This window comes from Pipistrellus kuhlii, unplaced genomic scaffold, assembly GCF_014108245.1.
Source record: "Pipistrellus kuhlii isolate mPipKuh1 unplaced genomic scaffold, mPipKuh1.p scaffold_m20_p_24, whole genome shotgun sequence".
NCBI lineage: Eukaryota > Metazoa > Chordata > Mammalia > Chiroptera > Vespertilionidae > Pipistrellus > Pipistrellus kuhlii.
Genome location: NW_023425523.1, coordinates 5,068,036 through 5,095,547, shown reverse-complemented (window position 1 = coordinate 5,095,547; position 27,512 = coordinate 5,068,036). Strand labels below are relative to the sequence as shown.

At 65.7% G+C, this 27,512-nt stretch overlaps 1 protein-coding gene across 5 annotated transcripts; it reads left to right on the top strand.

Moving 5' to 3' along the window:
- The first annotated feature begins 261 nt into the window (after positions 1-261).
- Positions 262-25,609, top strand: CELSR2 (cadherin EGF LAG seven-pass G-type receptor 2). 5 transcript variants are annotated; one of them, XM_045586932.1, is made up of 34 exons: positions 262-4,101; positions 9,003-9,650; positions 12,432-12,654; positions 13,040-13,155; positions 13,334-13,422; positions 13,986-14,143; positions 14,493-14,656; positions 14,809-14,934; positions 15,280-15,446; positions 15,748-16,035; positions 16,149-16,323; positions 16,547-16,688; positions 16,863-16,983; positions 17,352-17,535; positions 17,687-17,788; positions 18,508-18,602; positions 18,843-19,052; positions 19,737-19,920; positions 20,026-20,154; positions 20,240-20,420; positions 20,546-20,713; positions 20,803-20,929; positions 21,066-21,266; positions 21,534-21,708; positions 22,021-22,133; positions 22,294-22,373; positions 22,459-22,585; positions 22,690-22,812; positions 23,376-23,503; positions 23,708-23,796; positions 23,892-24,095; positions 24,228-24,398; positions 24,511-24,745; positions 25,452-25,609. In XM_045586932.1, the coding sequence occupies exons 1-34, from the start codon at positions 789-791 to the stop codon at positions 25,456-25,458; spliced, it is 8,763 nt and encodes a 2,920-aa protein (XP_045442888.1). In that variant the 5' UTR covers positions 262-788; the 3' UTR covers positions 25,459-25,609. The 5 variants fall into 5 exon arrangements, with proteins under 5 accessions (XP_045442888.1, XP_045442886.1, XP_036308482.1 ...); XM_045586930.1 differs by lacking the exon at positions 25,452-25,609 and adding an exon at positions 25,036-25,367 and having other exon boundaries at positions 20,243-20,420; XM_036452589.2 differs by lacking the exon at positions 25,452-25,609 and adding an exon at positions 25,036-25,367 and having other exon boundaries at positions 24,231-24,398.
- Positions 25,610-27,512: the final 1,903 nt, after the last annotated feature.

Below are 27,512 nucleotides of genomic sequence, written 5' to 3'. Positions count from 1 at the left end.
ACCTCTGAGCACACTTAGGGTAGGGCCACTGTTACCATTACTCCCTCTCTGGCTTCTGATCGTGGATTCCTCTCCAGGCGGTGGGAGGATACGGGGCTGGGGGCGGGTGGTTGGGTGGGTTCTGGACAAGAGGAAGCTCAGAGCATCCATGCGGAGGAGGGCACTGGGTGGGGCCCACCTCCTTCGGTGCGGCTGGCGTCGCCACTTTAAGGCGGCGGCGGCGCGAGCAGGTCTATGGTAATGAGCCGCCGCCGCCGCCGCGCTGCAGACCTCGCCGGCCCGCCGCGGAGGCGAGGGAGCGCGGGGCTAGGCCGGGCGCCGCGGCCACAGCAGCAGCCGCGGCGGGGACGCGGGGCGCGAGCGGGCGGCGCGGGGCCGTCGGGGGCGGCCGCGTCCGGGTGACCAGCTCCCGTGGGCGCAGGTGGGCGATCCCGCCGAGGCGGAGGGGCCGCCGCGGGGATCGGAGGGGCCGGCGGGGCCTGGGGCGCGCGGGGGCCGCGAGCGCAGGTGGGGAGAGCGGGGCGCGCGAGTGGGGACGCAGCGCCAGCCCGGGGTGGGCGCGGTGACCGGGCGCGGGCCCGGCTCGGGGAGAGGTGGGAGCCCGAGCGCATCGGAGGGCGCAGCGCCGGCCCCGCCGAGGCACCAGGCGCAGGCCCCGCGGGGCGCACGAGTGGCCCCCGGGGACCCGCGCCCCGGCCCGGGCATGAGGCGCGGCGGGGCCGGCAGGAGCCGGAGGAGGATCCGCCGCCGCGGTTGACCCGGCCGGCCGGGGCCGGGAGCAGGGAGAGATGCGGAGCCGGGCGGCCCGCGCCCCCCTTCCCACGCCACCGCCGCCGCCGCCGCTGCTGTTACTGCTGCTGCTGCTGCTGCTTCCGCCACTCCTGGGGGACCAAGTGGGGCCCTGTCGTTCCCTGGGGACCGGAGGACGCGGCTCCCCCGGGGCCTGCGCCCCCGCTGGCTGGCTCTGCCCGGCCTCAGCCTCCAACCTCTGGCTCTACACCAGCCGCTGCAGGGATGCGGGGACGGAGCTGACCGGCCATCTGGTGCCACACCACGATGGGCTGAGGGTCTGGTGTCCAGAACCCGGGGCCCACATCCCCCTGCCGCCCGCCCCGGAAGGCTGCCCCTGGAGCTGTCGCCTCCTGGGCATCAGAGGCCACCTCTCCCTGCAAGGCAAGCTCACCCTGCCCGACGAGCACCCGTGCCTGAAGGCCCCGCGGCTGAGATGCCAGTCCTGCCAGCTGGTGCAGACCCCGGGGCTCGGGGGGGCAGGGGAGCAGACGGCGGAAGAGCCCACGGGTGGGCGTCGGAAAAGGAACGTGAACACGGCTCCCCAGTTCCAGCCGCCCAGCTACCAGGCCACGGTGCCCGAGAACCAGCCGGCAGGTACCGCGGTGGCCTCCCTGCGGGCCATCGACCCGGATGAGGGCGAGGCGGGGCGGCTGGAGTACACCATGGACGCCCTCTTCGACAGCCGCTCCAACCACTTCTTCTCCCTGGACCCCGTCACGGGCGCCGTCACCACGGCCGAGGAGCTGGACCGGGAGACCAAGAGCACCCACGTGTTCCGGGTCACGGCGCAGGACCACGGCATGCCCCGGCGCAGCGCCCTGGCCACGCTCACCATCTTGGTGACGGACACCAACGACCACGACCCCGTGTTCGAGCAGCAGGAGTACAAGGAGAGCCTCCGGGAGAACCTGGAGGTGGGCTACGAGGTGCTCACCGTCCGAGCCACCGACGGCGACGCCCCTCCCAACGCCAACATTCTGTACCGCCTGCTCGAGGGGCCGGGCCCCTCGGACGTCTTTGAGATCGACCCCCGCTCCGGGGTGATCCGAACCCGCGGCCCCGTGGACAGGGAGGAGGTGGAATCCTACCAGCTGACGGTGGAGGCCAGCGACCAGGGCCGGGACCCTGGCCCGCGCAGCGCCACGGCCTCCGTGTTCCTGTCCGTGGAGGATGACAACGACAACGCCCCCCAGTTCAGCGAGAAGCGCTACGTGGTGCAGGTGCGGGAGGACGTGACGCCGGGGGGCCCCGTGCTCAGGGTCACCGCCTCCGACCGGGACAAGGGCAGCAACGCCCTGGTGCATTACAGCATCATGAGCGGCAACGCGCGGGGCCAGTTCTACCTGGACGCCCAGACGGGCGCTCTGGACGTGGTGAGCCCCCTCGACTACGAGACGACCAAGGAGTACACCCTGCGGGTCCGGGCCCAGGACGGCGGCCGCCCCCCGCTGTCCAACGTCTCCGGCCTGGTGACCGTGCAGGTGCTCGACATCAACGACAACGCCCCCATCTTCGTCAGCACGCCCTTCCAGGCCACCGTCCTGGAGAGCGTGCCCTTAGGCTACCTGGTCCTGCACGTCCAGGCCATCGACGCCGACGCCGGCGACAACGCCCGCCTGGAGTACCGCCTCGCCGGCGTCGGCCACGACTTCCCCTTCGCCATCAACAACGGCACGGGCTGGATCTCCGTGGCGGCCGAGCTGGACCGGGAGGAGGTGGACTTCTACAGCTTCGGGGTGGAGGCCCGGGACCACGGCTCGCCGGCGCTCACCGCCTCGGCCAGCGTGAGCGTGACCGTCCTGGACGTGAACGACAACAACCCGGCCTTCACTCAGCCGGAGTACGCGGTGCGGCTCAACGAGGACGCCGCCGTGGGCACCAGCGTGGTGACCGTGTCGGCCGTGGACCGCGACGCCCACAGCGTCATCACCTACCAGATCGCCAGCGGCAACACCCGCAACCGCTTCTCCATCACCAGCCAGAGCGGCGGTGGGCTGGTGTCCCTCGCCCTGCCGCTGGACTACAAGCTGGAGCGGCAGTACGTGCTGGCCGTCACCGCCTCCGACGGCACGCGGCAGGACACGGCGCAGGTGGTGGTGAACGTCACGGACGCCAACACCCACCGGCCCGTCTTCCAGAGCTCCCACTACACGGTGAACGTGAACGAGGACCGGCCGGCGGGCACCACGGTGGTGCTGATCAGCGCCACGGACGAGGACACGGGCGAGAACGCCCGCATCACCTACTTCATGGAGGACAGCATCCCCCAGTTCCGCATCGACGCAGACACCGGGGCCGTCACCACGCAGGCCGAGCTGGACTACGAGGACCAGGTGTCCTACACCCTGGCCATCACCGCCCGGGACAACGGCATCCCGCAGAAGTCCGACACCACCTACCTGGAGATCCTGGTGAACGACGTGAACGACAACGCCCCCCAGTTCCTGCGGGACTCCTACCAGGGCAGCATCTACGAGGACGCGCCCCCCTTCACCAGCGTCCTGCAGATCTCGGCCACCGACCGCGACTCCGGCCTCAACGGCAGGGTCTTCTACACCTTCCAGGGCGGCGACGACGGCGACGGCGACTTCATCGTCGAGTCCACGTCGGGCATCGTGCGGACGCTCCGGCGGCTGGACCGCGAGAACGTGGCGCAGTACGTCCTGCGGGCCTACGCGGTGGACAAGGGCATGCCCCCCGCCCGCACGCCCATGGACGTCACGGTCGCCGTGCTGGACGTGAACGACAACCCGCCCGTCTTCGCGCACGACGAGTTCGACGTGTTCGTGGAGGAGAACAGCCCCATCGGGCTGGCCGTGGCCAGGGTCACTGCCACCGACCCCGACGAGGGCACCAATGCCCAGATCATGTACCAGATCGTGGAGGGCAACATCCCCGAGGTGTTCCAGCTGGACATCTTCTCGGGGGAGCTCACCGCCCTGGTGGACCTGGACTACGAGGACCGGCCCGAGTACGTCCTGGTCATCCAGGCCACCTCGGCGCCCCTGGTGAGCCGGGCCACCGTCCACGTCCGCCTGCTCGACCGCAACGACAACCCCCCGGTGCTGGGCAACTTCGAGATCCTCTTCAACAACTACGTCACCAACCGCTCCAGCAGCTTCCCCGGGGGCGCCATCGGCCGTGTGCCCGCCCACGACCCCGACGTCTCCGACAGCCTGACCTACAGCTTCGAGCGGGGAAACGAGCTCAGCCTGGTCCTGCTCAACGCCTCCACCGGGGAGCTGAGGCTGAGCCGGGCCCTGGACAACAACCGGCCTCTGGAGGCCATCATGAGCGTGCTGGTGTCCGGTAAGGAGGGGCCCGGCTGACGCTGGGGCGGGGGCGGGCCTGGGCGGCTGGCCTGGGTGGAACTCCTGAGGGAACCCCCCCAGCCCCCCGCCCGCCCGCCCCTCTGCCCGTTTTGCCTGGTGCCTGGCACGGAGGTGGAGGGGCAGACGCCAGTTGGGAAAGGAGCCCCGGGAGCCCTGGCTGCCAGAGCGGCAGGCTGAGCTGGGCCACTTCGCTTGGCTGCCCCTGCCCACCAGCCTGTGACGTGCTGGAGGAAGTCTTGTGAGGCTGCTGCCCCGGCTGTAGCTGCCAGGAATTGTGGAAAAGGGCGGGTGCAAGACGGGGTGGGGGCCCACAGAGCTGGGGGAGGGGGAGGGAGGCCAGTGGGCCCCGTCAGCACCCCTCACCCAGCAGGGCTCTCCTGTGATCTCACGCGGAGCTGAGGCTGTGGGGCACAGGGCTGCCGCCGCGGGGTCAGGACCCTGCCGTCGGGCCTCTGGGGCCCCTTCTGGCTCCCAGCTGAGCCGCACACCAGCTGAGGGGGACTTTGTCTCCAGCGCTTTTTCCCCTCCGGGCAGAAAGGCCTGGCCTGGCTCCCCCTTCAGAGCTCCCACAGGAAGTCAGGCCAGAGCTCATTGTCTGTGTCCGAACAGACCCCACTGTCCGAGGCCCTGGTTCGGTCCGGCTAGGGGGAGGGGCTGCAGGGATTCCCCGGGGCAGGCCGAGACCTCCTGGGCCCCCTTGCCACCCGAGAGGCTGTTCTGAGGACCCCGGGCCTTCCCAGCTGCCTGGGACCAGCCTGGGCTCCGGGAATGGGGTGTGGGGACCAGGATGAGCCAGGGGACTGAGGGCCTCGGAGGGCAGAGGCCCCTGAGCCCACCGGTGGGGGAGAGAACAGAGTCCTCTGAGTGTGGGAGCCTGGCCAGGACCAGACGGGGCATTCCTGCTGCTTGGCCAAGCGCTCAGCCTGCAGACTCCCTGGCCTGAAGGAGAGGGGGAGGCGGGCTGGGGTGGGGGTGGCCTTGTACCTTTTCTATCAGCTACGGGGAGTGAGCGCCGCCCGTGAGGAGGGGCCGGCCCCAGGGTGCAGAGCCCTTCCCCAAGCCTGGGAACCACTGGGACCCTGTGAGGACCCCTTGTTACCAGTCTGCACCCTGGGGACGGTTGGCCCTGGATCCCTGTTCCACACCTATCAGGGAGGGGCGTTTGGGCCTGAGGGAGGGAGGAAGAGGCAGGAGAGAGGTGCAGGCATGGCTTTAGCTCCTCCCCAATCGTGGTCCTTCCTGGACAGACCTTCCCTGCCCGTTCCTCTGGCGGCCAGGGTGTGGGGGCTTTTCGGGGTCAGGAATAAGGCTCCGTGCCTTCGAAGCTTCCGTTTCCCCTCCAGGAGGAGGGGGTGGGAGGCTGGAGTTCCTCTCTCCCGTGTTCTTCTCTCTGCTGGGAGGCCGGGCAGTGGGAAGGACGGCCGCTCCCTCTTGTCCTCGCCCCAGCCTGCCCTCAGCGAGTGTGGCAGGACACGGAGGAGAAGGACCCCACTCAGGGCCGAGCCCCAGACCTCGACTCCCCGCTGATAGAGAGAGGGGAAGGCCTCCCTGGCCCTCCAGCCCTCGCCCCACCCTCTCCTCCGCTCTGACCCTTGGAGGCAGTCACCACGGCAACCCCAAAGTTCATGGAGGTTGGGGTAAGGGGGGATTGATTCCCACTGCCCCTTTGTTTTCCTGCCCTTGTTCTTTGTCTCTCCTCTCTTCCCGCCCCTGCCCGTGGGGGCCCTTCTGCACTGGCCCTCGGCAGTGCCCTCTCGCCTTCTCCTGTGTTGGTCTCTCCTCCTTTCCCACTTTCTCTGTCGCTGGCTCTTCTCCTGGGCCTTTGTCTTCCCCTGTTTGGTCTCGGTGCTGCTGCCTCTCTGGTTTCCTTTCTCCTGTGCCCACTGGCTGCAGCTGCCCCAGCCCGGGCCGCTGGCTGCCCCGGACCTGCATTCTCCTCGCCTTTCTCCCTCTGCCGGGCACACAGGAGCTCCTGTCCAAGGCCTGCAAACGCCGCTGGCACATCTGCCAGGAGCAGGGAGGCTGGGAGTCTGATTCTGCCAGGGTCCGGGGCTTGGCACTTTTCCAGATGTGGCTGGCTGGGCTCTGGGCGCAGGTTGTGTGTCCCGGGGTCAGAGGCCGTGCCCAGGAGGTGCACCTCCCGCCCCTGTTCCCACACGGCCTGCGCACCGGAGGGGCGGCCCAGGTCAAGGCAGGGGAGAGGAACAGAAAGGAAGGCGAGAGCAGTAGGCTAACTGCTGGGGAGGGGGACAACGGCAGAGGGGGCAGGTGGCCACAGATGGCGGACCAGATGGGAAGCAACAGAGCCGCAGTGGGCGAGGGGCCTGGGCGGGACCTGGATGGTGGCGGTGGGGAACCGGGGAAGGAGTGCTTGTGTCCAGGGCCGCGTGCTGGTGAGGTCTCTCTCGCTCCTTGGCCTTGGCTGTCCCCTCCCCGCCCTGATCAGTTAGGAGCACTCTGCGTAGACTCTGCTTTCTGCCCGAAGGGCCTCTCCCCTCAAGGAGTCATCAGGCAGAGGCCCCCGGTACACGAGTCCTGTGCCAGCACCCTACCCGAGTGCAGCCGGGTCTGAAAGAGGGAGCAAAGCAGAGCCGGAGGCCAGTAGATCTGGGCAGGCTTCCCGGAATAGGTGCGTTTAGGCAGGCGGCTGGGTAGTAGGCCAGGTAGGAAGCACAGGCTGTGAGACAAGAGTGGGGGAAGCTGACACGGGTGATGACGCGCAGAGGTGCTGAGAGAGGGGGCAGGCCTTGCAACCTCAGGCCGCGATGCTGGAGGACAGGTGGCCAGTGAGCCGAGACATGGCTGAGATGGCCTTCCCAGCTCTCCCGGGCAGTCAGCCGCCTCCAGCAGGTACGGCAGGAAAGCAGAGTCCATTTGTAGACCCCTCTGTGACTCCCCCCCGGCCCCAGAGGCGCCATCTCCTGCCCCATTCCTGCGGGGGGCGGGGTGTGTGTGTGTGTGTGTGTGTTCTTTTTTATATCTCAGGCCCCTCCTGCCGTGTTTTAAAAACGATTTCTTCACGACAGAGACTGACTAGAGATTCCAATCCACCCCTTACGTTTACGGAACACCCGCTATGTGCAGGCCGCTGTCGTAATTGAAAATGTGAACGCTCCTTAGAGTCCTGCGGAGCCATTTCCCCCTCCCCGGGACCCGCAGCGTGCGTTCCGAGCTCCGTTTCCGTGTATCCGGTGTGGATGGCGTTGCTGGGCTCGGGCGCGTGGGCGGAGTGAGACCGCAGAGTGTGTGAGTGGGCGGCCGCTGGTGAGTGTGTGGCAGGCATCCTGGTGTGATGCCGGGAGGAGCCAAGTGGGCGATGCGTGGTTAGAGGCCCTGGGGCCAGAGAAGACTTCAGCCCAGGGGGGCTCTGTCTAGGGTCTCAGCTGCCCAGGCCCCACCCCCCACCCCCCCAAGACCCCTGAGCACCAGAGCAGTGGGTGCTGTCGCCACTGGCTAGGTGGCTCGGCTGGGTGTCCTGGGCTGGAGCCCCCCAGGCTGTCCTTAGCAGCCCGGAGAATCGGATGGGAAGAATGCTTTGTGTGGGGCGTTGCTATGGGAATAGTGGCCTGCGCCCAAGCAGCCATGGGGCTCAGCGGGAGGAGGACCGGGTGGCACACTGACCCAGTTCATCCCCCACTCTCTGCTGTGGTGGCGGAGGGGGGAGCACAGCCAGGGGCAGGGCTGTGGGAGTGTTGAGCTAGAGAGGCGGAGGGGGCAGGAGGATTGGATCTGTGGGTCTCTCATGGTGCTCTGGTCCGGTGGAGAGGTAAGAAAAAGGCAGAATACAATTCTCCTGCAAGGACCCATGGCTTGGGCAGAGGAAGGTGTACAGATATTAAAAGATGCACCAGGCTTCACACACCAAAGGGTTTGGGGGAGAGAGCACTTTTTTAAAAGAAGAATATTTTTTATTGATTTCAAAGAGAAAGGGAGAGGAAGAGAGAGATAGAAAAATCAATGATGAGAGAGAATCATTGGTTGGTTGCCTCCTGCACTGCCCTACACTGGGGATCGAGCCTGCAACCCAGGCACGTGCCCTTGGCTGGAATCGAATTTGGGACCCTTCAGTTCGCAGGCCGACGCTCTCTATCCAGCGCGGGTGAGAGAGGACTTCTGCATATTGAATCCCCTAGGCATGGGGGCTGGTCCTCAAGGAGTGACTTGCCCACAGGTGGCACATCTCCTTGGCACCCTTATGCCCGTTCGAAAAGAGCGCCTCTCCCAGGCGGTTTGGCTCCGAGTAGGCCTGTGGACTGAAGGGTGCCCGTTGAATTCAGGTCAAGGGCACCTACCCTTGATTGCAGGTGCAATCCCTGGCCCTGATCAGGGCCCATGAGGGAGGCGACCGGTGGATGTGCCTCTCACATGGATGTTTCTCTAAAGTGAGACCCTTGCTGAAACCAGTTTGACTCAGTGGATAGAGCGTCGGCCTGCAGACTGAGGGGTCCTGGGTTCGATTCCGGTCAAGGGCATGTACCTTGGTTGTGGGCACATCCCCAGTAGGGGGTGTGCAGGAGGCAGCTGGTTGATGATTCTCTCTCATCGATGTTTCTACCCTGTTTCCCCGAAAATAAGACAGTGTCTTATATTAATTTTTTTCTCCCAAAGTTGAGCTAGGTCTTATTTTCAGGGGATATCTTATCTTTCCATGTGCTAGGTCTTAATTTTCGGAGGATGTCTTATTTTCGGGGAAACACGGTAGCTCTGTATCCCTCTCTCTTCCTCTCTGTAAAAATATATATTAAAAAAATAAATAAAGTGAGACCCTTCCTGGCAGCTGAGCAGTGCAAGAGCGAGCTCGGGGGTCTCAGCCCCATGCAGGCCCGGCCCTCTGGCTCTCAGTCCTGACCCCACGGCCGCCCCTCCCTCCCTCCGCAGACGGCGTGCACAGCGTGACGGCCCAGTGCGCCCTGCGCGTCACCATCATCACGGACGAGATGCTCACACACAGCATCACCCTGCGCCTGGAGGACATGTCCCCGGAGCGCTTCCTGTCCCCGCTGCTGGGCCTCTTCATCCAGGCGGTGGCCGCCACGCTGGCCACGCCGCCCGACCACGTGGTGGTCTTCAACGTGCAGCGGGACACGGACGCGCCCGGCAGCCGCATCCTCAACGTCAGCCTGTCGGTGGGCCAGCCGCCCGGGCCCGGGGGCGGGCCGCCCTTCCTGCCCTCCGAGGACCTGCAGGAGCGCCTGTACCTCAACCGCAGCCTGCTGGCCGCCATCTCGGCGCAGCGCGTGCTGCCCTTCGACGACAACATCTGCCTGCGCGAGCCCTGCGAGAACTACATGCGCTGCGTGTCCGTGCTGCGCTTCGACTCCTCCGCGCCCTTCATCGCCTCCTCCTCCGTGCTCTTCCGGCCCATCCACCCCGTCGGGGGCCTGCGCTGCCGCTGCCCGCCCGGCTTCACGGGCGACTACTGCGAGACCGAGGTGGACCTGTGCTACTCGCGGCCCTGCGGGCCCCACGGCCGCTGCCGCAGCCGCGAGGGCGGCTACACCTGCCTCTGCCGCGACGGCTACACGGGTGAGCCGAGGGGGGTCTTGTTACCTCCTCCTCCTCCTCCTCCCCCTCCTCCCCTCCTCCTCCTCCCCCCTCCTCCTCCCCCTCCTCCTCCTCCCCCCTCCTCCTCCTCCTCCCCCCTCCTCCTCCTCCTCCTCCCCCTCCTCCTCTCCCCCCTCCTCTCCTCCTCCCCTCCTCCTCCTCCTCCCCCTCCTCCTCCTCCTCCCCCCTCCTCCTCCTCCTCCTCCCCCTCCTCCTCCCTCCCCCTCCTCCTCCTCTCCTCCTCCTCCTCCCCCCCCTCCTCCTCCTCCCCTCCTCCTCCCCCCCTCCTCCCTCCTCCTCCCCCCTCCTCCTCCTCCCCCTCCTCCTCCCCCCCTCCTCCTCCCCCCCCTCCTCCCCCCCCTCCTCCCCCTCCTCCCCCTCTCCTCCCCCTCCTCTTCCTCCCTCCCCTCCTCCTCCTCACTCCCTCTCCTCCTCCTCCTCCCCCTCCTCCCCTCCTCCTCCTCCCCCTCCTCCTCCCCCCCTCCTCCCCCTCCCCTCCCCCTCCTCCTCCTCCTCCCCCTCCCCCTCCTCCCTCCCCCTCCTCCCCCTCCCCTCCTCCTCCCTCCTCCCCCTCCTCCCCCTCCTCCCCCTCCTCCCTCCTCCCTCCTCCCCCCCGCCCCCTCCTCCCTCCTCCCCCTCCTCCTCCTCCCCCTCCTCCCCCTCCTCCCCTCCTCCCCCTCCTCCCCCTCCTCCTCCTCCCCCTCCTCCTCCTCCCTCCTCCTCCTCCTACCTCCTCTCTTCCCTCCTCCTCCCCCCTCCCTCCCCTCCTCCTCCTCCCCCCCTCCTCCTCCCTCCCCCCCCTCCCCTCCTCCTCCCCCCTCCTCCCCCCCTCCTCCTCCCTCCTCCTCCCCCCTCCTCCTCCTCTCCTCCTCCCCCTCCCTCCTCCCCTCCTCCTCCCCCTCCCCTCCTCCCCTCCTCCCCCCCCTCCCCCTCCCCCTCCTCCTCCCCCTCCTCCTCCTCCCCTCCCCTCCTCCCCTCCCTCCTCCCCCTCCTCCTCCTCCTCCTCCTCTCCTCCTCCCTCCTCCCCTCCTCCCCTCTCCCTCCTCTCCCTCCTCCCCTCCTCCTCCTCCTGTCCTACCGGTGAGCAAGGCTCCTCTTCCTCCCCCTCCCCCTCCTCCTCCTCCTCCTCCCCCCCCTCCTCCTGTGTCCTTAAGCAAGTTCCTTAACCTCTCTGTGCCTCCGTATTTTAAATGGAAATGATCACATCCTGTGGCAGCCGTGAGTATTAATCTCACGGGCAGTCCTGAGGATTCATTTAATTCACTTAATACGTGGAAAGACGTGGCCTATGGGAAATAGTGGCTCCAGGTCTCACCTCGAAGCTTGATTAGAGGTGAGGCTGGGCCTCCACCCTGATCTACACCACCACCACCACCACCACCACCACCACCCCCCCCCGCCCTGCCCTAGACACAGTGTAAGTTACTGTCTGTGCTGCCAAAGTGCTTTTCTCCCAGGCCTTGAGGGGAAGGCTGGGAGAGCTGGGAACACCGGAGGGGCTGGGGGGGAGGGGGGACACACAAGGATGTTTCAGATCACTGCACCCGTGCGACCCTGACAGGTGCATAAAAAAGAGGGTCCCGCCCAGGAGGCCTCCCTGTTGGCCTGTGACCCCGTCGGGCTCTTGCTGGCTGCCTCTGCTCTGTGCTCCTGACCCCTCCCTGCAGGCCCTCGCTCTTCATCTGGACACCCCTTCCCCTCTCCCGTGGCCCTCCTGCCCCATGCCTCAGGCCTGGCTCCCTCCCCCCCAGAGCCGTGCCCGCGGCTCGTCCCGCAGTGGCGCCACCGCCTCCCCCGCCGCATCCTCCTGCCCAGAACTTCCCAGACTTGACTCCTCTCAGCTGCTGCTGTGGGTGGGGGTGGGTGGGGGGAGGGGAGGGGTGGGCTTCAGGGAGGGGAGGGGAGTCTTTGTCCAGGAGGATGACAGGGGGGGGCTTAGAGTAGGCGAACAACAGTTTCCATGGAAACAAGAGCCAGTCACTAGGCACAGGAGCTGAGAACCTATCTCTAGAATCTGGGAATGGGGAGGGAGAGAAGGGGGTGGGTTTTCCCATTGGAATTTTCAGCTCCTCCATTGAATCCTGGTCTGCGCCTGGCGCTCAGTGCCCAACTTAGCATCTCCCACGTGCACAGAGGTCCCAGGCTGGACCCCAGGGCTCAGGGTGGGAGGTCTGGGGAGTCCGCACCACCCCTCCCCCCAGGCCCCCCCCCCTCCAACTCCTAGGAATCCAAGTGGAAGCCTGGTCTCATCCCCAGGGAGGGAAACTGATCTTGGCGCCTGATGGGACAAAAGCACCAGTGGGAGGAAGGGAGGGAGGGAGGGAGGGAGGGAGGGACGGACGGACAGAGGGAGGGCGAGAGGGAGGCAGGCGTTTGGCACCAGCTTCGTGCTGCCCTGCAGCTCTTCCTTCCCTGCACATTCACCCCTGCAGGGGCCAGAGCACCCCAGCTTGCTTGGTACCAAAGGCTGCTAGGGACCTGGGCCTTGTGATCGGGGAGCTCACAGGCCCAGAGGGCGTGTAGCAGGCCTGGGAGCTTCAGGACCGTGCAGGAGAGGGGGATAACTATAGGGGATGGTGGTGAGGACGGTCCATTGAGATATAGCAGAGGAGATGGAGGAAGAAGAGGGGTGCTGGGAGAGTTGGGGAGTGCTGTGGGGTCACCGGAGACCGTGGGCGGTCTCGCCTGGCGGGGAGGAGCCCCGGTCCCCCACCTCCTCTCAGGGACCTGGCCCTCACCCTGCCGTCCGTCCCTCCTGCCCAGGCGAGCACTGCGAGGTGAGTGCCCGCTCAGGCCGCTGCAGCCCCGGCGTCTGCAGGAACGGGGGCACCTGCGTCAACCTGCTGGTGGGCGGCTTCAAGTGCGACTGCCCCTCCGGGGACTTCCAGAAGCCCTTCTGCCAGGTGACCACCCGCAGCTTCCCTGCACGCTCCTTCGTCACCTTCCGAGGCCTGCGCCAGCGCTTCCACTTCACGCTGGCCCTCTCGTGAGTGGCCGGGCCAGGGCGGGGGCGGGGGGATGGTGGGAGTCCGGTGCCTCCTGTTCTGCAGACAAGGGGAGGGTTCTGGGTGCAGGATGTTGGCAGAACCAGGCCTGTGCACTTTGCCAGCCGCCCTTCCTCACCCACCAGGGCCCACCTGTCCCTCCTCCCCCTCTCCCCCCAGCCCGCGGGGGTGGGAGCCAGCAGGCCAGGGTTTCGGTTCTGGTTTGGGCTCATCTTCCACATTCTAGACCCCTGGCCCATGGCCTTGACCGAGGTGCCAGCCGTCTGGATGGTACCGAATAGGATCCAGGGCTAGGTGGGTGGCTGGGTGAGCTGGCTGTGCCCATGGGTGCCCCATTCCCTGCCCCCGTGCCCGGCTCTCGCACAGGTTCGCCACCAAGGAGCGCGACGGGCTGCTGCTGTACAACGGCCGCTTCAACGAGAAGCACGACTTTGTGGCCCTCGAGGTGATCCAGGAGCAGGTCCAGCTCACCTTCTCCGCAGGTGCCCCGGTGCCCCCTGTCCTCGCCTGTCCCCCAGGGGCGCCATGCCTCTCCGCCCCCGACCCCAAGTCAGACTCTCTCCCAGGCAGACAGGCCTGGGCCCGGGACCAAGCATGGGCACCCCCACCCCCTTCCCAGCCCTCGCCTGGCGTCCCAGCCCACCTGTCTCCTTTCCCTAGGGGAGTCCACCACCACTGTGTCCCCGTTTGTGCCCGGGGGAGTCAGCGATGGCCAGTGGCACACAGTTCAGCTGAAGTACTACAATAAGGTGGGTGTGGGCGGGGTGAGGGAGTGGGCGGGCCCTGCCCTTGGCTCAGGTGCTCACCCAGACCTGGTGGCACTGCCTCCAGGGGGCGGGCCATGGCACGGCTGCCTGAAAGGGAGGGAGGGGTGGGCGTTTGTCACCTTGCTGGGGCATTTCCGTTCCGGTGGGCAGTGCCAGATGCTCCCTGTTCTGTTCCGCTCGCCAAACGCAAGTGGACGTTGCTTTAAGCCAGTGGTCGGCAAACTGCGGCTCGCGATCCACACGCGGCTCTTTGGCCCCTTGAGTGTGGCTCTTCCACAAAACACCACGGCCCGGGCGAGTCTATGCTGAAGAATTGGCGTTAGAAGAAGTTTAAGTTTAAAAAATGTGACTCTCCAAAGAAATGTCCATCGTTGTACTGTTGATATTTGGCTCTGAGGACTAACGAGTTTGCCGACCACTGCTTTAAGCTCACAGGTCACGGGACTGCACGTACGTGCCCACGTGTGGACACCACAGGGTGTCTGTGTGCACCCGTGTCTTTGTGCCTGGCCCACGAACCCTTCTCTGCCCTTCCCCATCCGCAGCCCCTGTTGGGCCAGACAGGGCTCCCCCAGGGCCCGTCGGAGCAGAAGGTGGCCGTGGTGAGCGTGGACGGCTGTGACACGGGCGTGGCCCTGCGCTTCGGAGCCGTGCTGGGCAACTACTCCTGTGCTGCCCAGGGCACCCAGGGCGGCAGCAAGAAGTAAGCGGGGAGAGAGCCCTGGGCAGGGAGAGGCTGCGGGGAGAGGCTGGGCAGGGAGGACGGTCGAGAGGAGGCCTTTGGGGCCTTGAAAAGGGAACCGATCCAGACGGGGGGCCACCCTCACCTTATGTCCCCGAGCCTGCTCAGCCTCGGGGGTAGGAGCAGGCGAGATCGGGAGATGAGAGCAGGGCCTTGTGGATCGGTGAGGAGAGGAGGTGGGTCTGGGGTGCCTCCCTCCCTCCTCCTGGCGCTGCTCTGTAGGGCGCCTTGGGCCCCGAGGCCCTTCCTCTCGGGCCCGGTGGCAGGGAGTGGGGAGAAGGAGGAGGCATCCTCGCTGTCGCGCCCCCAGGTCTCTGGATCTGACGGGGCCCCTGCTGCTGGGGGGGGTGCCGGACCTGCCAGAGAGCTTCCCCGTCCGCAATCGGCACTTCGTGGGCTGCATGAGGGACCTGCAGGTGGACAGCCGGCACGTGGACATGGCCGACTTCATCGCCAACAACGGCACCGTGCCTGGTACGGAGCCCGGGGCGGGGCGGGGCCGGGCCCAGTGCACAGGGGGGAGATCCCGGTCCGGGGACACCCGCAGGCGGGGTGGGGGGGAGGGGGTCTCAAACCCCTCCAGCCCCTGGCCCAGACCCTGCCTGAGCCCCCTTCTCTCCGCCCAGGCTGCCCTCCCAAGAAGAACGTGTGTGACAGCAACACTTGCCACAACGGGGGCACCTGTGTGAACCAGTGGGACGCGTTCAGCTGCGAGTGCCCCCTGGGCTTCGGGGGCAAAAGCTGTGCCCAGGGTAGGCGGAGAGGCCGGGCCCCGCGCTGTCAGCAGTGCCGGGAACCCTGGCAGGGACAGGCGCTGGGCAGGGCCCGTCGAGCCGGGGCTGCGGGTGGAAAAGCGTGTCTGGGCAGAGCCGGAGAGGGTAGCACAGGAGACAAAGGGCCCAGTGATAGACAGGCGTGGGCACAGCGTGGGGCGGGCCCAGGGCAGGTAAATGCTCTGGGGGCGGGCCCGGTGAGGGAGGGGGCGCTAGGAGAGGCAGTGCCTGACCTGCCTCCCACGGGGCCACCCCCGCTCAGCACCGTGTCTCCTGAGGCGCCCGTCTGCTCCGCCCCTCAGCCTGCCTTTATCTGCTCCCCAGAAATGGCCAACCCCCAGCGCTTCCTGGGCACCAGTCTGGTGGCCTGGCATGGCCTCTCACTGCCCATCTCCCAGCCCTGGCACCTCAGCCTCATGTTCCGCACACGCCAGGCCGATGGTGTCCTACTGCAGGCTGTCACCAGGGGGCGAAGCACCATCACCCTGCAGGTGATGCACTGGGGGTGGGGGGATGAGGGTTGGGGAGGGCAGGGGATAGGTGATCCCTGGCCAGGGCTGCAGCAGCCTCCAGGGGGCTGGTCTGAGATGGGTCTTTCCTGGGAATGAAGAGGCAGATGATCAGTTTGGTGGTCACTGCCGCCACCTGTTGGGCCTGAAGGAAATAACACCTTGTCCTCTGGCCTCAGAGGGGCAGCAAGATGGGTTTGCCAGTCGGGAAGGGGACAGCGGGCTGGAAGAAGAGCCAGTCCAGGTGGTCTGATGACCCTCCTTTCTTTCCTCCCTGTGCCAGCTGCGGGAGGGCCACGTCGTGCTGAGTGTGGAGGGTACGGGGCTCCAGGCCTCCTCGCTCCGCCTGGAGACAGGCCGGGCCAATGACGGCGACTGGCACCATGCGCAGCTGGCCCTCGGAGCCAGTGGGGGCCCAGGCCATGCCATCCTGTCCTTCGACTATGGGCAGCAGCGGGCAGAGGGGAACCTGGGCCCGCGGCTGCACGGGCTGCACCTGAGCAACATTACGGTGGGCGGAGTGCCGGGGCCCGCCGGCAGTGTGGCCCGAGGCTTCCGGGGCTGTTTGCAGGTGAGCATCTTCCCCCGACCTTCCCAGCCATGACTCCCACCTCCCCCCACGCTCCCCCCCGCCACCGGGAGGCCTGCTCCACGGAGGCCCAACACGGCCCCTGTCCTTCCCAGGGCGTGCGGGTGAGCGAGACGCCCAAGGGTGTTAGCAGCCTGGATCCCAGCCGCGGGGAAAGCATCAACGTGGAGCCAGGCTGTAGCCTGCCCGATCCCTGTGACTCGAACCCGTGTCCTGCCAACAGCTATTGCAGCGATGACTGGGACAGCTACTCCTGCAGCTGCGATCCAGGTGAGCCAGGGATCCGGGGAAACGGGGCAGGTGAGCGGGCACCCGAGGCCTCAGACTGGCTCTGCTGTGTGACCTGGGGCCAATCGCATCACGTCTCTGAGCCTCAGCCGCCTGCCCTGCACCGCCGCAGCCAGCTGGCATGGTGCTCTCAGTGGAAGGAGACGGATGAAGAAAGTCCTGGGGGAGGGCGGGAACTGAGCCTCGCCCGTCCTTCTGGTCCCAGGTTACTATGGTGACAACTGTACGAACGTGTGTAACCTGAACCCCTGTGAGCACCAGTCCACGTGCACCCGAAAGCCCAGCGCCCCCCACGGCTACACCTGCGAGTGTCCCCCAAATTACCTTGGGCCGTACTGTGAGACCAGGTGAGAGGGCCGGGCACCCAGTAGCGGGTCCCCGTGGCTACCACCTCCCTCTGGGGCGTCCCTCAGAGCACCGGGCGCCTGGTGAAGTGGCACCAGGGTCAGAAGGGCCACCCAGGGCCACACCGGGCAAGAATGGCAGAGGGAGCTCATGCCTGCCTGCGCCCCTCTCTGCAGGATTGACCAGCCTTGCCCCCGAGGCTGGTGGGGGCACCCCACATGCGGCCCATGCAACTGTGATGCCAGCAAGGGCTTCGACCCAGACTGCAACAAGACAAGCGGCGAGTGCCACTGCAAGGTGACAGCCCCGACCTAGACCTTGACCTCTGCTCTCCGCCTCCTGGGCCCTTGAGGGGACCATGGGGGAGGACTTCCTGCAGAGGCTGCGGCCTGCGGTTTGCTCTAATGCGGTGGGCAAGTGGCTCTTAGTCCTCATGTGTCTGGGAGGTTGGGGGACCCAGACCAGTGCTTCACGAGGGACGGGCCGTGTGCTGCTGATGGGCCAAACACCCGATCATTGTTACTTGTGAAATATTTTGAATACTGTTCGTGGGGCGGGGGGAACCTGAGGTCAGGGGGCGTCTCTCCAAGGGGCCTCAGCTGAAAGGGTGCGCCCCGTCCCTAGTCCAGCAAAGTGCCTGAGCCAGAAACCCTCTCCCCTCCCAGGAGAACCACTACCGGCCCCCTGGCAGCCCCACCTGCCTCCTGTGCGACTGCTACCCCACGGGCTCCCTGTCCCGGGTCTGTGACCCCGAGGACGGCCAGTGTCCATGCAAGCCGGGGGTCATCGGGCGCCAGTGCGACCGCTGTGACAACCCTTTTGCCGAGGTCACCACCAACGGCTGCGAAGGTGGGTGGCCCCCCTCGCGGTGTGCCAGGTCCCCTGCTGTCCCAGGAGCAGACGCTGGTGATAGACCCGAGGATGCTGAGGGAGGGCTGGGGGCCTGGGCAGAGCCGCAGGGGAGACCTGCTCCCGGGTGACCGTGTGTGCTTCCCCGCAGTGAATTACGACAGCTGCCCACGGGCCATCGAGGCTGGGATCTGGTGGCCCCGTACCCGCTTCGGGCTGCCTGCTGCCGCCCCCTGCCCCAAAGGCTCCTTTGGTACGTGCTGAAGGCCGAGAGGCCTAGAACGGGATGTGGAGGACTTAGCCTCTCATAGGTGGGGTGAGGGCGGAAAGCCCCTGGCTGCAGACCCCGGGACCCCCTCTCTGGCTTGCAGGTCCTACAGGCTCCATGTCCCATCCTTCCCGGGGTCATGGTTCCTCTGTCCCCGAGGGTGCCCAGAGGAATAGCACCTCCATCTTGGACTCTTAACTAAAAAGTGCTGAGAGACCTACAGGGCGCCCAGCACGGGGTTGGGTGCTGGCGATTCAAAGAGGAACCCCACAGGGGTCTCAGCCTGAGTTCACCACCTGGTCTTGGAGTTATGCCACTAGACATAGTCTGCGGAGCAGGGGATGTTGGGCGCTGTCCCAGGGGACCCAGCCCGGGATGGGGTTTGGTGCTGGTCCTCAGATTGACGAAGAGCGGAGTTCCCGAGAATGGCTGAGAGCAGAAGGTGGTGGCTGGAGGGGGGCAGGGACGAGGTGGGGGGGGGAGGGGGGGGGCTCAAGGAGACCATGCGCCTGTGCTCCTTAGCCCTTCTTTAGGCTCGTCTGGCCAAGCCTCTGGCTGGAGTGTTGTGCACACCTGTGCTCCCATTTTCACCTGGGCTACAGGAGGGCAGGGCCCTCGTCTGCCCGTCTCCCGTCTCTAGCCCACGAGGTCCAGTTGCCTCCCGGGCTCTCCTCTGAGGCAGCCCTCTTGGCTTCCTTCCCCAGGGACCGCTGTGCGCCACTGTGACGAGCACAGGGGGTGGCTCCCCCCAAACCTCTTCAACTGCACGTCACTCACCTTCTCCGAGCTGAAGGGCTTTGTAAGTGAACCTCCCCATGGCACCTCCTCCCTCCCCGTCCCCTGCCCAGTCTCACCAGGCCCACCCAACTTGGAGAAAGGGATTCTGGGATTCCACCTCCTGCCTCCTGAGGCCCCGGCTTGGAGAGGCCGTTTCTCCCTGTGGCTGAGGCCCCTGCACACCAGTTCTGGCCTCTAGGGACCTCTCTGCCACCGCCCTGCGCTGACCCCCTACCCTCCTCTCCCTCTGGTTCCATCCTAGGCTGAGCGGCTGCAGCGAAACGAGTCAGGCCTGGACTCCGGGCGCTCCCAGCGGCTGGCGCTGCTTCTGCGCAATGCCACCCAGCACACGGCTGGCTACTTCGGCAGTGACGTCAAGGTGGCCTACCAGCTGGCCACACGGCTGCTGGCCCACGAGAGCGCCCAGCGGGGCTTCGGGCTGTCGGCCACACAGGACGTGCACTTCACTGAGGTGGGGCTCAGAGGGGGCCGGGGGGTCAGGGGGCTCATGGTGAGGAGGGGTCTCTGAGCGAGTCTGCTCCTGAGGGCAGAGTCCGGAGCACTCCCCGCCCCTGCCTTTGGGCAGCTCCCAGCGGGCATGAGACTTCCGTGCGATCCCCTGAGCCATGGCCCGGCACCTGGGTAACCGAGAACTCCTCTTCCCAATGCTTTCCTTTTCTTTATTTTTTAAAATACGTTTTTGTTGATTTCAGAGAGGAAAGGAGAGGGGGAGAGAGAGAGAAACATCAGTGATGAGAGAGAATCATCAATCGGCTGCCTCCTGCACACCCCTACTGGGGTTGGAGCCTGCAACCTGGGCCTGTGCCGTGATCGGAAATTGGACCATGAGCTCCTGGTTCGTAGTCTGATGCTCAACCACTGAGCCGCGCCGGCCGGGCCCCAATGCTTTCCATAGCAAGTTTGCCCATAAAAAATAACGTTTGTATTGGAGGTTGGTCTGACCAGGCTTCTCTGCCCACAGTGCCAGGGTAGGGAGCGGGTCCAGGCACAGGGCCTGGCCAGCTGAGAGATGAGGAGGAAGGGTTAGAGGGAGGGTGGGGAGCCAGGGCTGGTCTAGGCACAGGCTGGCGCCTGGTATTGGGATGAGAGGTGGGGGGCTGTGGGCACAGCACACCGTGACCATGCCCACCCCCAGAATCTGCTGCGGGTGGGCAGTGCCCTCCTGGACGCGGCCAACAAGCGGCACTGGGAGCTGATCCAGCAGACGGAGGGCGGCACGGCCTGGCTGCTGCAGCACTACGAGGCCTACGCCAGCGCGCTGGCCCAGAACATGCGGCACACCTACCTCAGCCCCTTCACCATCGTCACGCCCAACATCGGTGAGACAGACCGCTGCCCGGGGGGGGGGAGGGGTTGCCGAGAGAGTTCCTGGGGAGGGGGGCCCTGCCAGCCTCACCGCCGTCTGACCTGCGCCCCCTCCCCAGTCATCTCTGTGGTTCGCCTGGACAAGGGGAACTTCGCCGGGGCCAAGCTGCCCCGCTACGAGGCGCTGAGGGGGGAGCGGCCCCCGGACCTTGAGACCACGGTCATCCTGCCGGAGTCTGTCTTCAGAGGTCAGTGGGGGCTTTGGGGCGGGGCCGGGGCCAGGCTGAGGTGTCTGTGCAGGGTCCCTCGGAGTGAACAGTGTTCCTCTCCCAGAAGCACCCGCCGTGGTCAGGCCCGGGGGCCCCGGAGAGGCCCAGGAGCCCGAGGAGCTGGCCCGGCGGCAGCGGCGGCACCCGGAGCTGAGCCAGGGCGAGGCCGTGGCCAGCGTCATCATCTACCGCACCCTGGCCGGGCTGCTGCCCCACAACTACGACCCGGACAAGCGCAGCCTGCGGTGAGCGGCCAGGGAGGCGGGGGGGGGGGGGGGGGGGGGGGGGAGGGGGCTGGGTGCAGGCTGGTGGAGGAGTGCTGAGACTCAGCGGGACCGTGGTGATGGGGGACCCGCTCGCCCCGCATCAGGGTTCCCAAGCGCCCCGTCATCAACACACCCGTGGTGAGCATCAGCGTCCATGACGACGAAGAGCGGCTGCCCCGCGCCCTGGACAAGCCCGTCACCGTGCAGTTCCGGCTGCTGGAGACGGAGGAGCGGACCAAGCCCATCTGTGTCTTCTGGAACCACTCGATCCTGTGAGCCTGCCCTGCCCCCCACCCCCCCTGAGGCTTGGGGCCCCTGGGCACCCCCCCCTCCGGCTCCTGACCCTGCCTCCTCCCCGCAGGGTCAGCGGCACAGGTGGCTGGTCGGCTCGAGGCTGCGAGGTCGTCTTCCGCAACGAGAGCCACGTCAGCTGCCAGTGCAACCACATGACGAGCTTCGCCGTGCTCATGGACGTGTCCCGGCGGGAGGTGGGCCCGCAGGGACGCCCCCAGAGCCGGGGTGTGAGCCGGGCTCGGGGCTCGGGGCTGGGGGCTCAGGCCCTGCTCTTCCTAACGCCCTCCCCGCCCCCCTTCCGCCCTTTGCCCCTTGCCACCCGCCCCGCAGAACGGGGAGATCCTGCCGCTGAAGACCCTGACGTACGTGGCCCTAGGGGTCACCTTGGCCGCCCTGCTGCTCACCTTCCTCTTCCTCACCCTCCTGCGTGCCCTGCGCTCCAACCAGCACGGCATCCGCCGGAACCTGACGGCCGCCCTGGGCCTGGCTCAGCTGGTCTTCCTCCTGGGAATCAACCAGGCTGACCTCCCAGTAAGCTGTCCCTTCTCACCCAGGCCCCTCCCCCTCCTGAGCTCTCAGCTCTCCGCCCCCCTCAACCTGCTCCTGCAGCAGTCGCTGTCCAAGAGCCCAGCCCGGGGCCTGGCCCAGGTTTCCTCTTCTCTAGCTCCCTTACTTTCCCAGCACCCTAGAAACACCTTCCCCCCCTGAAGCACCCCCGACACCCAGGCTGTCACCCCCTGTGGAAGCCGCGCTCTGGGGGTGCCTGGGGTGCCCGGCCTGACCCGGCCCGGCCCTCAGTTTGCTTGCACAGTCATCGCCATCCTGCTGCACTTCCTGTTCCTCTGCACCTTCTCCTGGGCGCTGCTGGAGGCCCTGCACCTGTACCGGGCGCTCACCGAGGTGCGCGACGTCAACGCCGGCCCCATGCGCTTCTACTACATGCTGGGCTGGGGCGTGCCCGCCTTCATCACAGGTACCCGCCCGCCCGCTCGCCCGGGACTGAGGTCCGACATCCCGCATGGCCCCCTTCACTGCGCTCTCCCACCGTATCCCAGGCCCAGAGGCGCCAATCCCGATGCCCCAGACCAGGGGCATCCTGTCCCTCTGGTCGAGCCGGGTCCCTGAAGCCCCCACGCAGGGGCTGGGTCCCCGTGGGGAGAGGACGGCGTGGACAGATGGGGCCGCACCGTCGTTTTCTGTGCCCGGCCTTGTGAGCCCACTTGACGGCCCCTGACGGCTTCCGGCGCTGACCACCCCTTCCCCTGCTGCTGTCCCCGTGTGCCAGGTCTAGCCGTGGGCCTGGACCCCGAGGGCTACGGGAACCCCGACTTCTGCTGGCTCTCCATCTACGACACCCTCATTTGGAGTTTCGCTGGCCCTGTGGCCTTCGCTGTCTCGGTGAGCGCTAGAACGTGGGCTGGGGTGTGTGTGAGGGGGGGACGAGGGGGGTGAGTTGAGGCCTCAGATCCTCGTTGAGAACAGCTGAGGCTGCAGGGCCCGTGGGGTGGAAGCTGGCTGTTCCCTGACGCTCCCCTCGTGCCGCCCCCTCCCCCGCCAGATGAGTGTCTTCCTGTACATCCTGGCGGCCCGGGCCTCCTGTGCTGCCCGTCGGCAGGGCTTTGAGAAGAAGGGCCCCGTGTGAGTACGGGGGTGGGCGCCGGGCAGGGGCGGGCAGCGTGTGGGAGGCCGCAGGGCCCCGTTCACAGTCCTCCCCGCCCCCCAGCTCGGGCCTGAGGCCCTCCTTCGCTGTCCTGCTGCTGCTGAGTGCCGCCTGGCTGCTGGCCCTGCTGTCCGTCAACAGCGACACTCTGCTCTTCCACTACCTCTTTGCTGCCTGCAACTGCGTCCAGGTACCCGGCCGGCCCAGGCCTGGGGGCCCCACGGAGACGGGAGGGGGCGCGCGGCTGTGGGTGCTCCGATGGGCGCTGACCCGCTGCTGCCTCCTGCCTGCCAGGGCCCCCTCATCTTCCTCTCCTACGTGGTGCTTAGCAAGGAGGTCCGGAAAGCACTCAAGTTTGCCTGCAGCCGTAAGCCCAGCCCTGACCCTGCTCTGACCACCAAGTCTACCCTGACCTCGGTGAGGGGCCCCGGGCGCAGGGAGGAGGAGGGCTGTCGGGGAGTCCGGGGAGAGGCGCGAGGCCCAAGCAGCCTGCTCTCTGCGCTTAGGTCCCACTTTCTCTCCATCCCTGCATTCTTTCCTGGAAGGAGGAGGGGGTGGTAGAGTGGTACGTGTGGCCTGGGAAGAGGGGGCCCTGAGGGGTGGGGGAGGGGCTTTGACTTGGGGGAGAGGGCCTGGAGTTTGGGAGAATCAGGTGAGGAAGTGGCCCAGACAGGTAATCAGGTCATGAATGCCCCAGCACCTGAGAACCCCCGGTCTGGAGGTGAATTCTCCCAGGCCCCCAGCAGGCTCTGAGGAGACAGTTCCCAGTGCCGTCTCTTACCAACATGCCCGTACACGCCAGGTCCAGGCGCTCGTGGTCACAGGACCGGCACAGTGGGGACAGAGCCGGTCCTGTACCAGCAGTGGAGATGTGGGCCTCTCTTCCAGCTTGGGGCAGGCTCCCCCAGCCCTTCTGCTCCTAACCTAGACCCCCCTCTTTCTTGCTCCTGCACTTACTGACCTCTGTGTCCCCCATCCAGTCCTACAACTGCCCCAGCCCGTATGCAGATGGGCGGCTGTACCAGCCCTACGGAGACTCGGTTGGCTCTCTGCACAGCGCCAGCCGCTCGGGCAAGAGTCAGCCCAGCTACATCCCCTTCTTGCTGAGGTGAGAGCCCCAGTGACCGGTGGGGGAGGGGGGGAGCGGCCAGGGAGGGGAGAAGAGCCCTGTGCATGCTGGGAATGCGCTCTGAGGCCGACCCCGGTGGCAGCTTGAGTTCGCGGTAAGGGTCACAGGGCAGGCCCTGGGAACCAGAACGGGACACTGGGCAAGGGACAGGCTGACCCTGCCGGCACGGCCTTGTCTTCTTAGGGAGGAGTCCACACTGAATCCTGGGCAAGCGCCCCCTGGCCTGGGGGACCCCGGCGGCCTGTTCCTGGAAGGTCAAGACCAGCAGCATGGTGAGGATGGGTGCTCTGACGGCTGGCCGGGTGAGGGTGCAGCTGCCTGGGTTTCGCTGAGAGCGGGCCAGCTCTGAGCTCTCTCCCCCTCCCAGACCCCGACACAGACTCTGACAGTGACCTGTCCCTGGAAGATGACCAGAGCGGCTCCTATGCCTCGACCCACTCATCGGACAGCGAGGAGGAGGAGGAGGAGGAGGAGGAGGAGGCAGCGGCGGCCGCCTTCCCCGGAGAGCCGGGCTGGGACAGCCTGCTGGGGCCCGGGGCCGAGAGACTGCCCCTGCACAGCACCCCCAAGGGTGGGTGGTGCCAGGGCCGTGGCATTTGGGGGAAAGGGGATGGGCGAAGGGCCTGGCATGCCTGGGAGGCAGCACGAGGGTGGCGACGCAGCTGTCTGCCTTCTCTGGGACTCATCTACTCCCTCCCTCCAGCAGACGGGGTCTCGGGGCCCGGGAAGGTCCCCTGGCCGGACTTTGGGACCACCGCGAAGGAGAGCGGTGGCAGCGGGGCCCGTGAGGAGCGCCCGCGGGAGAACGGAGATGCCCTGCCGTGGGAGGGGTCCCTGGGCCCCCTTCCAGGCCTTTCTGCCCAACCTCACAAAGGTGAGTGGGCAGTCACCCCCACCCTGGCCCTGTGCCAGCCGGGCGCTCTAGGGCAGCCCCGTGCTCTCACCACCCGCTCCTTCCTCATGGCACCTGCCCTCCTGGCCCACAGGCATCCTCAAGAAGAAGTGTCTGCCCACCATCAGCGAGAAGAGCAGCCTCCTGCGGCTCCCCCTGGAGCAGGGCACCGCGTCTTCTCGGGGCTCCACCGCCAGCGAGGGCAGCCGGGCCGGGCCCCCTCCCCGCCCCCCGCCCCGCCAGAGCCTCCAGGAGCAGCTGAACGGGGTCATGCCCATCGCCATGAGCATCAAGGCAGGCACGGTGGACGAGGACTCGTCAGGCTCCGAGTGAGTGTGGCCGGGTGAGCGGGACGGGGTACAGAGGCCCCGGCTGGGCTCGGAGCTCCCCAGCGAGGCCTCCCCAGCCGGTCTGGCTGGCTGGCAGAGGACGACGGGGCGGCTCCCTCACGGCGACAGGCCCACGCACCACAGCGCCCCATGGGCAGCGGGCAGAGCGGGAGGTGGGGAGCTGGGTTGCTTTTCCGTTTCCTCCTTCTGGTGGAAGCTTCTCGCTGTCTCCTCTGCTCCGACTAACCCTCCGTCTGCCTTCTCTGTCGCTTCCTCTCCTGCCTCTCCAGATTTCTCTTCTTTAACTTCCTGCATTAACCCTGGGCCGGTGGTTCCTACGCCCCGAGGCTCCCTTGCCTCCCCCAGCGGCACTCATGCCCACTCCTGTCTTGTGCTTTATCCTGCCCGCTCCCTGCCGCCGCCCGCCCGCCCGCCCGCCCGCCCGCAGCAGCGACGAAACGTCCATCTGAGGAGCCTGGGCCTTGCCGGGAGGGCGCCCACCCCACCCAAGGCCACCTAGTGCCAACTCCCTCTCCCACCCGCTCCCTCACTGCACTTTGGACCCCTGGGGCCAACATCTCCAAGACAAAGTTTTTCAGAAAAGAGGAAAAAAAAAAAAATTTAAAAAGGATCTCCACTCTCATGACTTCAGGGATTCATTTTTTTTTATACGCTGGAAACTGACTCCCTTGTTCCCTTCCCAAAGAGGATAGGACCTCCAGGAGGCGCCCCAGCCTCTCCTCGGTCTCCCATCTGCTGTGCCTCTGGGAGGAGAGGGACTCGGGGGGCCTGCCCCTCGATCGCCATCACCAAAAGGAAAGGACGAAGCCACACCCAGGGCGCCAAGCCCGGCGGCTGCCCTGGGCGGGCAGGCGGGCGGGCCCCAGGCTGGCGAGGGCGCCTCACCCCCGTGCCGCCCCTCCCAGGAACTGAAGAAGCCCGTCTGGAGAGGGAGCCGAAGGACTCCGCGCCCCCAGACCCCCAAATGCTGCATGAACACGTTCTGAGGGGAACCCGTGCCCCGGGCGGCGGCCGGGCCACCCCTGCTCCTCTCCTTGTCCTGGACTCTGGCCACGCGCTGCAGCCCGGGCTTTGCTCAGTTCGCTGACCCAAAAGTGCTTCATTTCCCTGCCAGCCCCGCAGCCCGCGGGGAAGGCCAGTCACGTTCAGTTGCGCTTCTTTGCTGTTGTGTGGGTGGGACGGGGAGGAAGAGGGAACCGGGGTCCTTCCAAGATCAGACAGAGGACCCCCCTCAGCTGCTGTGGCCTCTGAGACATGCTCTAGTTTTAACCCCTTCTGGGAATTGGCTCTCTTCTTCAAAGGACCAGGTCCTGTTCCTCTTTCTCCTCCTCCTCCCTCCCAAACCCCCCCCCCCCACCCCAGCTCCCTGCGAAGAGAGAGTTAATATATATATATTTTTATTTATTTGCTTTTTTTTTTTGGTGTGTGCTGGGATGGGTTTGTGTCCGGTCCCAGGGGGTCTGATGTGGCTGTTACAGGTTGGGTGTGTACCCAGCAGTCCTGGCACGGGGCCCGAGGCCCTTCCCCTCGCTCCAGGCTGTCACCTCCCTGCCCCTCCTCCCGATCCTCAGTTTTGCCAACTGCTACTCACGTGAGTCACCGTTTACGCTAAGCATGTAATCCAGACTCGTCATGGACTTGCCTCTGGAGCAGGTGAAAAAGCTCCCGTTTCCCATGTGTAAGGCTGGTCTCTGGCTTTCCCGCCCCGGTTTCTCCCCTCTCCCCTCAGAAATTCCCGCAAAGGGTTCAACATGTCACTGGTTTTCACTACTGATGACTTGACTTAAAAAAATACAAAGATGCTGGATGCTAACTTGACATTAACCATCAGATTGTACAGTTTGTTACTGTAAATATTGTAGGGTTTTGTGATTGTTTTTTTGTGTTTTTTTTTCCATTTTCCCATACTACTGAATAAACTAGTTCTGTGCGGGTTGAGCACTGTCATTATTGCTTCGGTGTGATGCTCATCCTTCTGGCCTTTAAGAATAAGAGCAGGCAGGACCAGGAGGTCAGGAATCGGATAACAAGTGGCTGGGGTGAGCTAGATTAGCTACCCATGTCCCATCATGCTCTCCAAATAGCCTCATCATCACAAAACTCATGTCCCGGCATTCCCAAGGAGGATGTGGCGGGAAAGTACCATTTTCTCGAGAAGGGACTTTTGTAGCTAGAGAGGAGGCTGCACCCAGCGGGCAGGCTTCCAGCCCAACCCCCACCCCCAGGGCTGCATCCTGTGGGCAGAATTCAGGAGGCAGGGAGGGTGGTGGGAATTTCCAGGTGCTTAGTGACTGAGTACCTCCTAATGCTGCTTCTCTGGGCCATTTTGTGTGTATATTTCCCAATGGGAATGAAGCAGCTACTCACACTTCAAGCCAACTATGTCCTCTGCCAACATGTCTTCTGTCTCCAACTTTGTGTTTTTTAGAGGTTTAACAAACTAGGTAGGGGGCAATTAAGGGTAGTGATCAAGAACACAATCCTAGGCCCTGATGGGGTAGCTCCCTTGGTTAGAGCATTGCCTGATATGCCAAGATTGTAGGTTCGACCCCCGGTCAGAGCACATACAAGAAGCAACTAATGAATGCATGGATACAACAGATCAGTGTTTCTCTCCTTTCTCTCAAGTCAATAAATAAAATAAAAAAAAATTTTTTTTTAAAGAACACAAACCTAAGAACTGAATTGAGTGACTTCATCTCTCAGCCTTAGTTTCTCTGCCTGCAAAATGAGGATGATAATCACC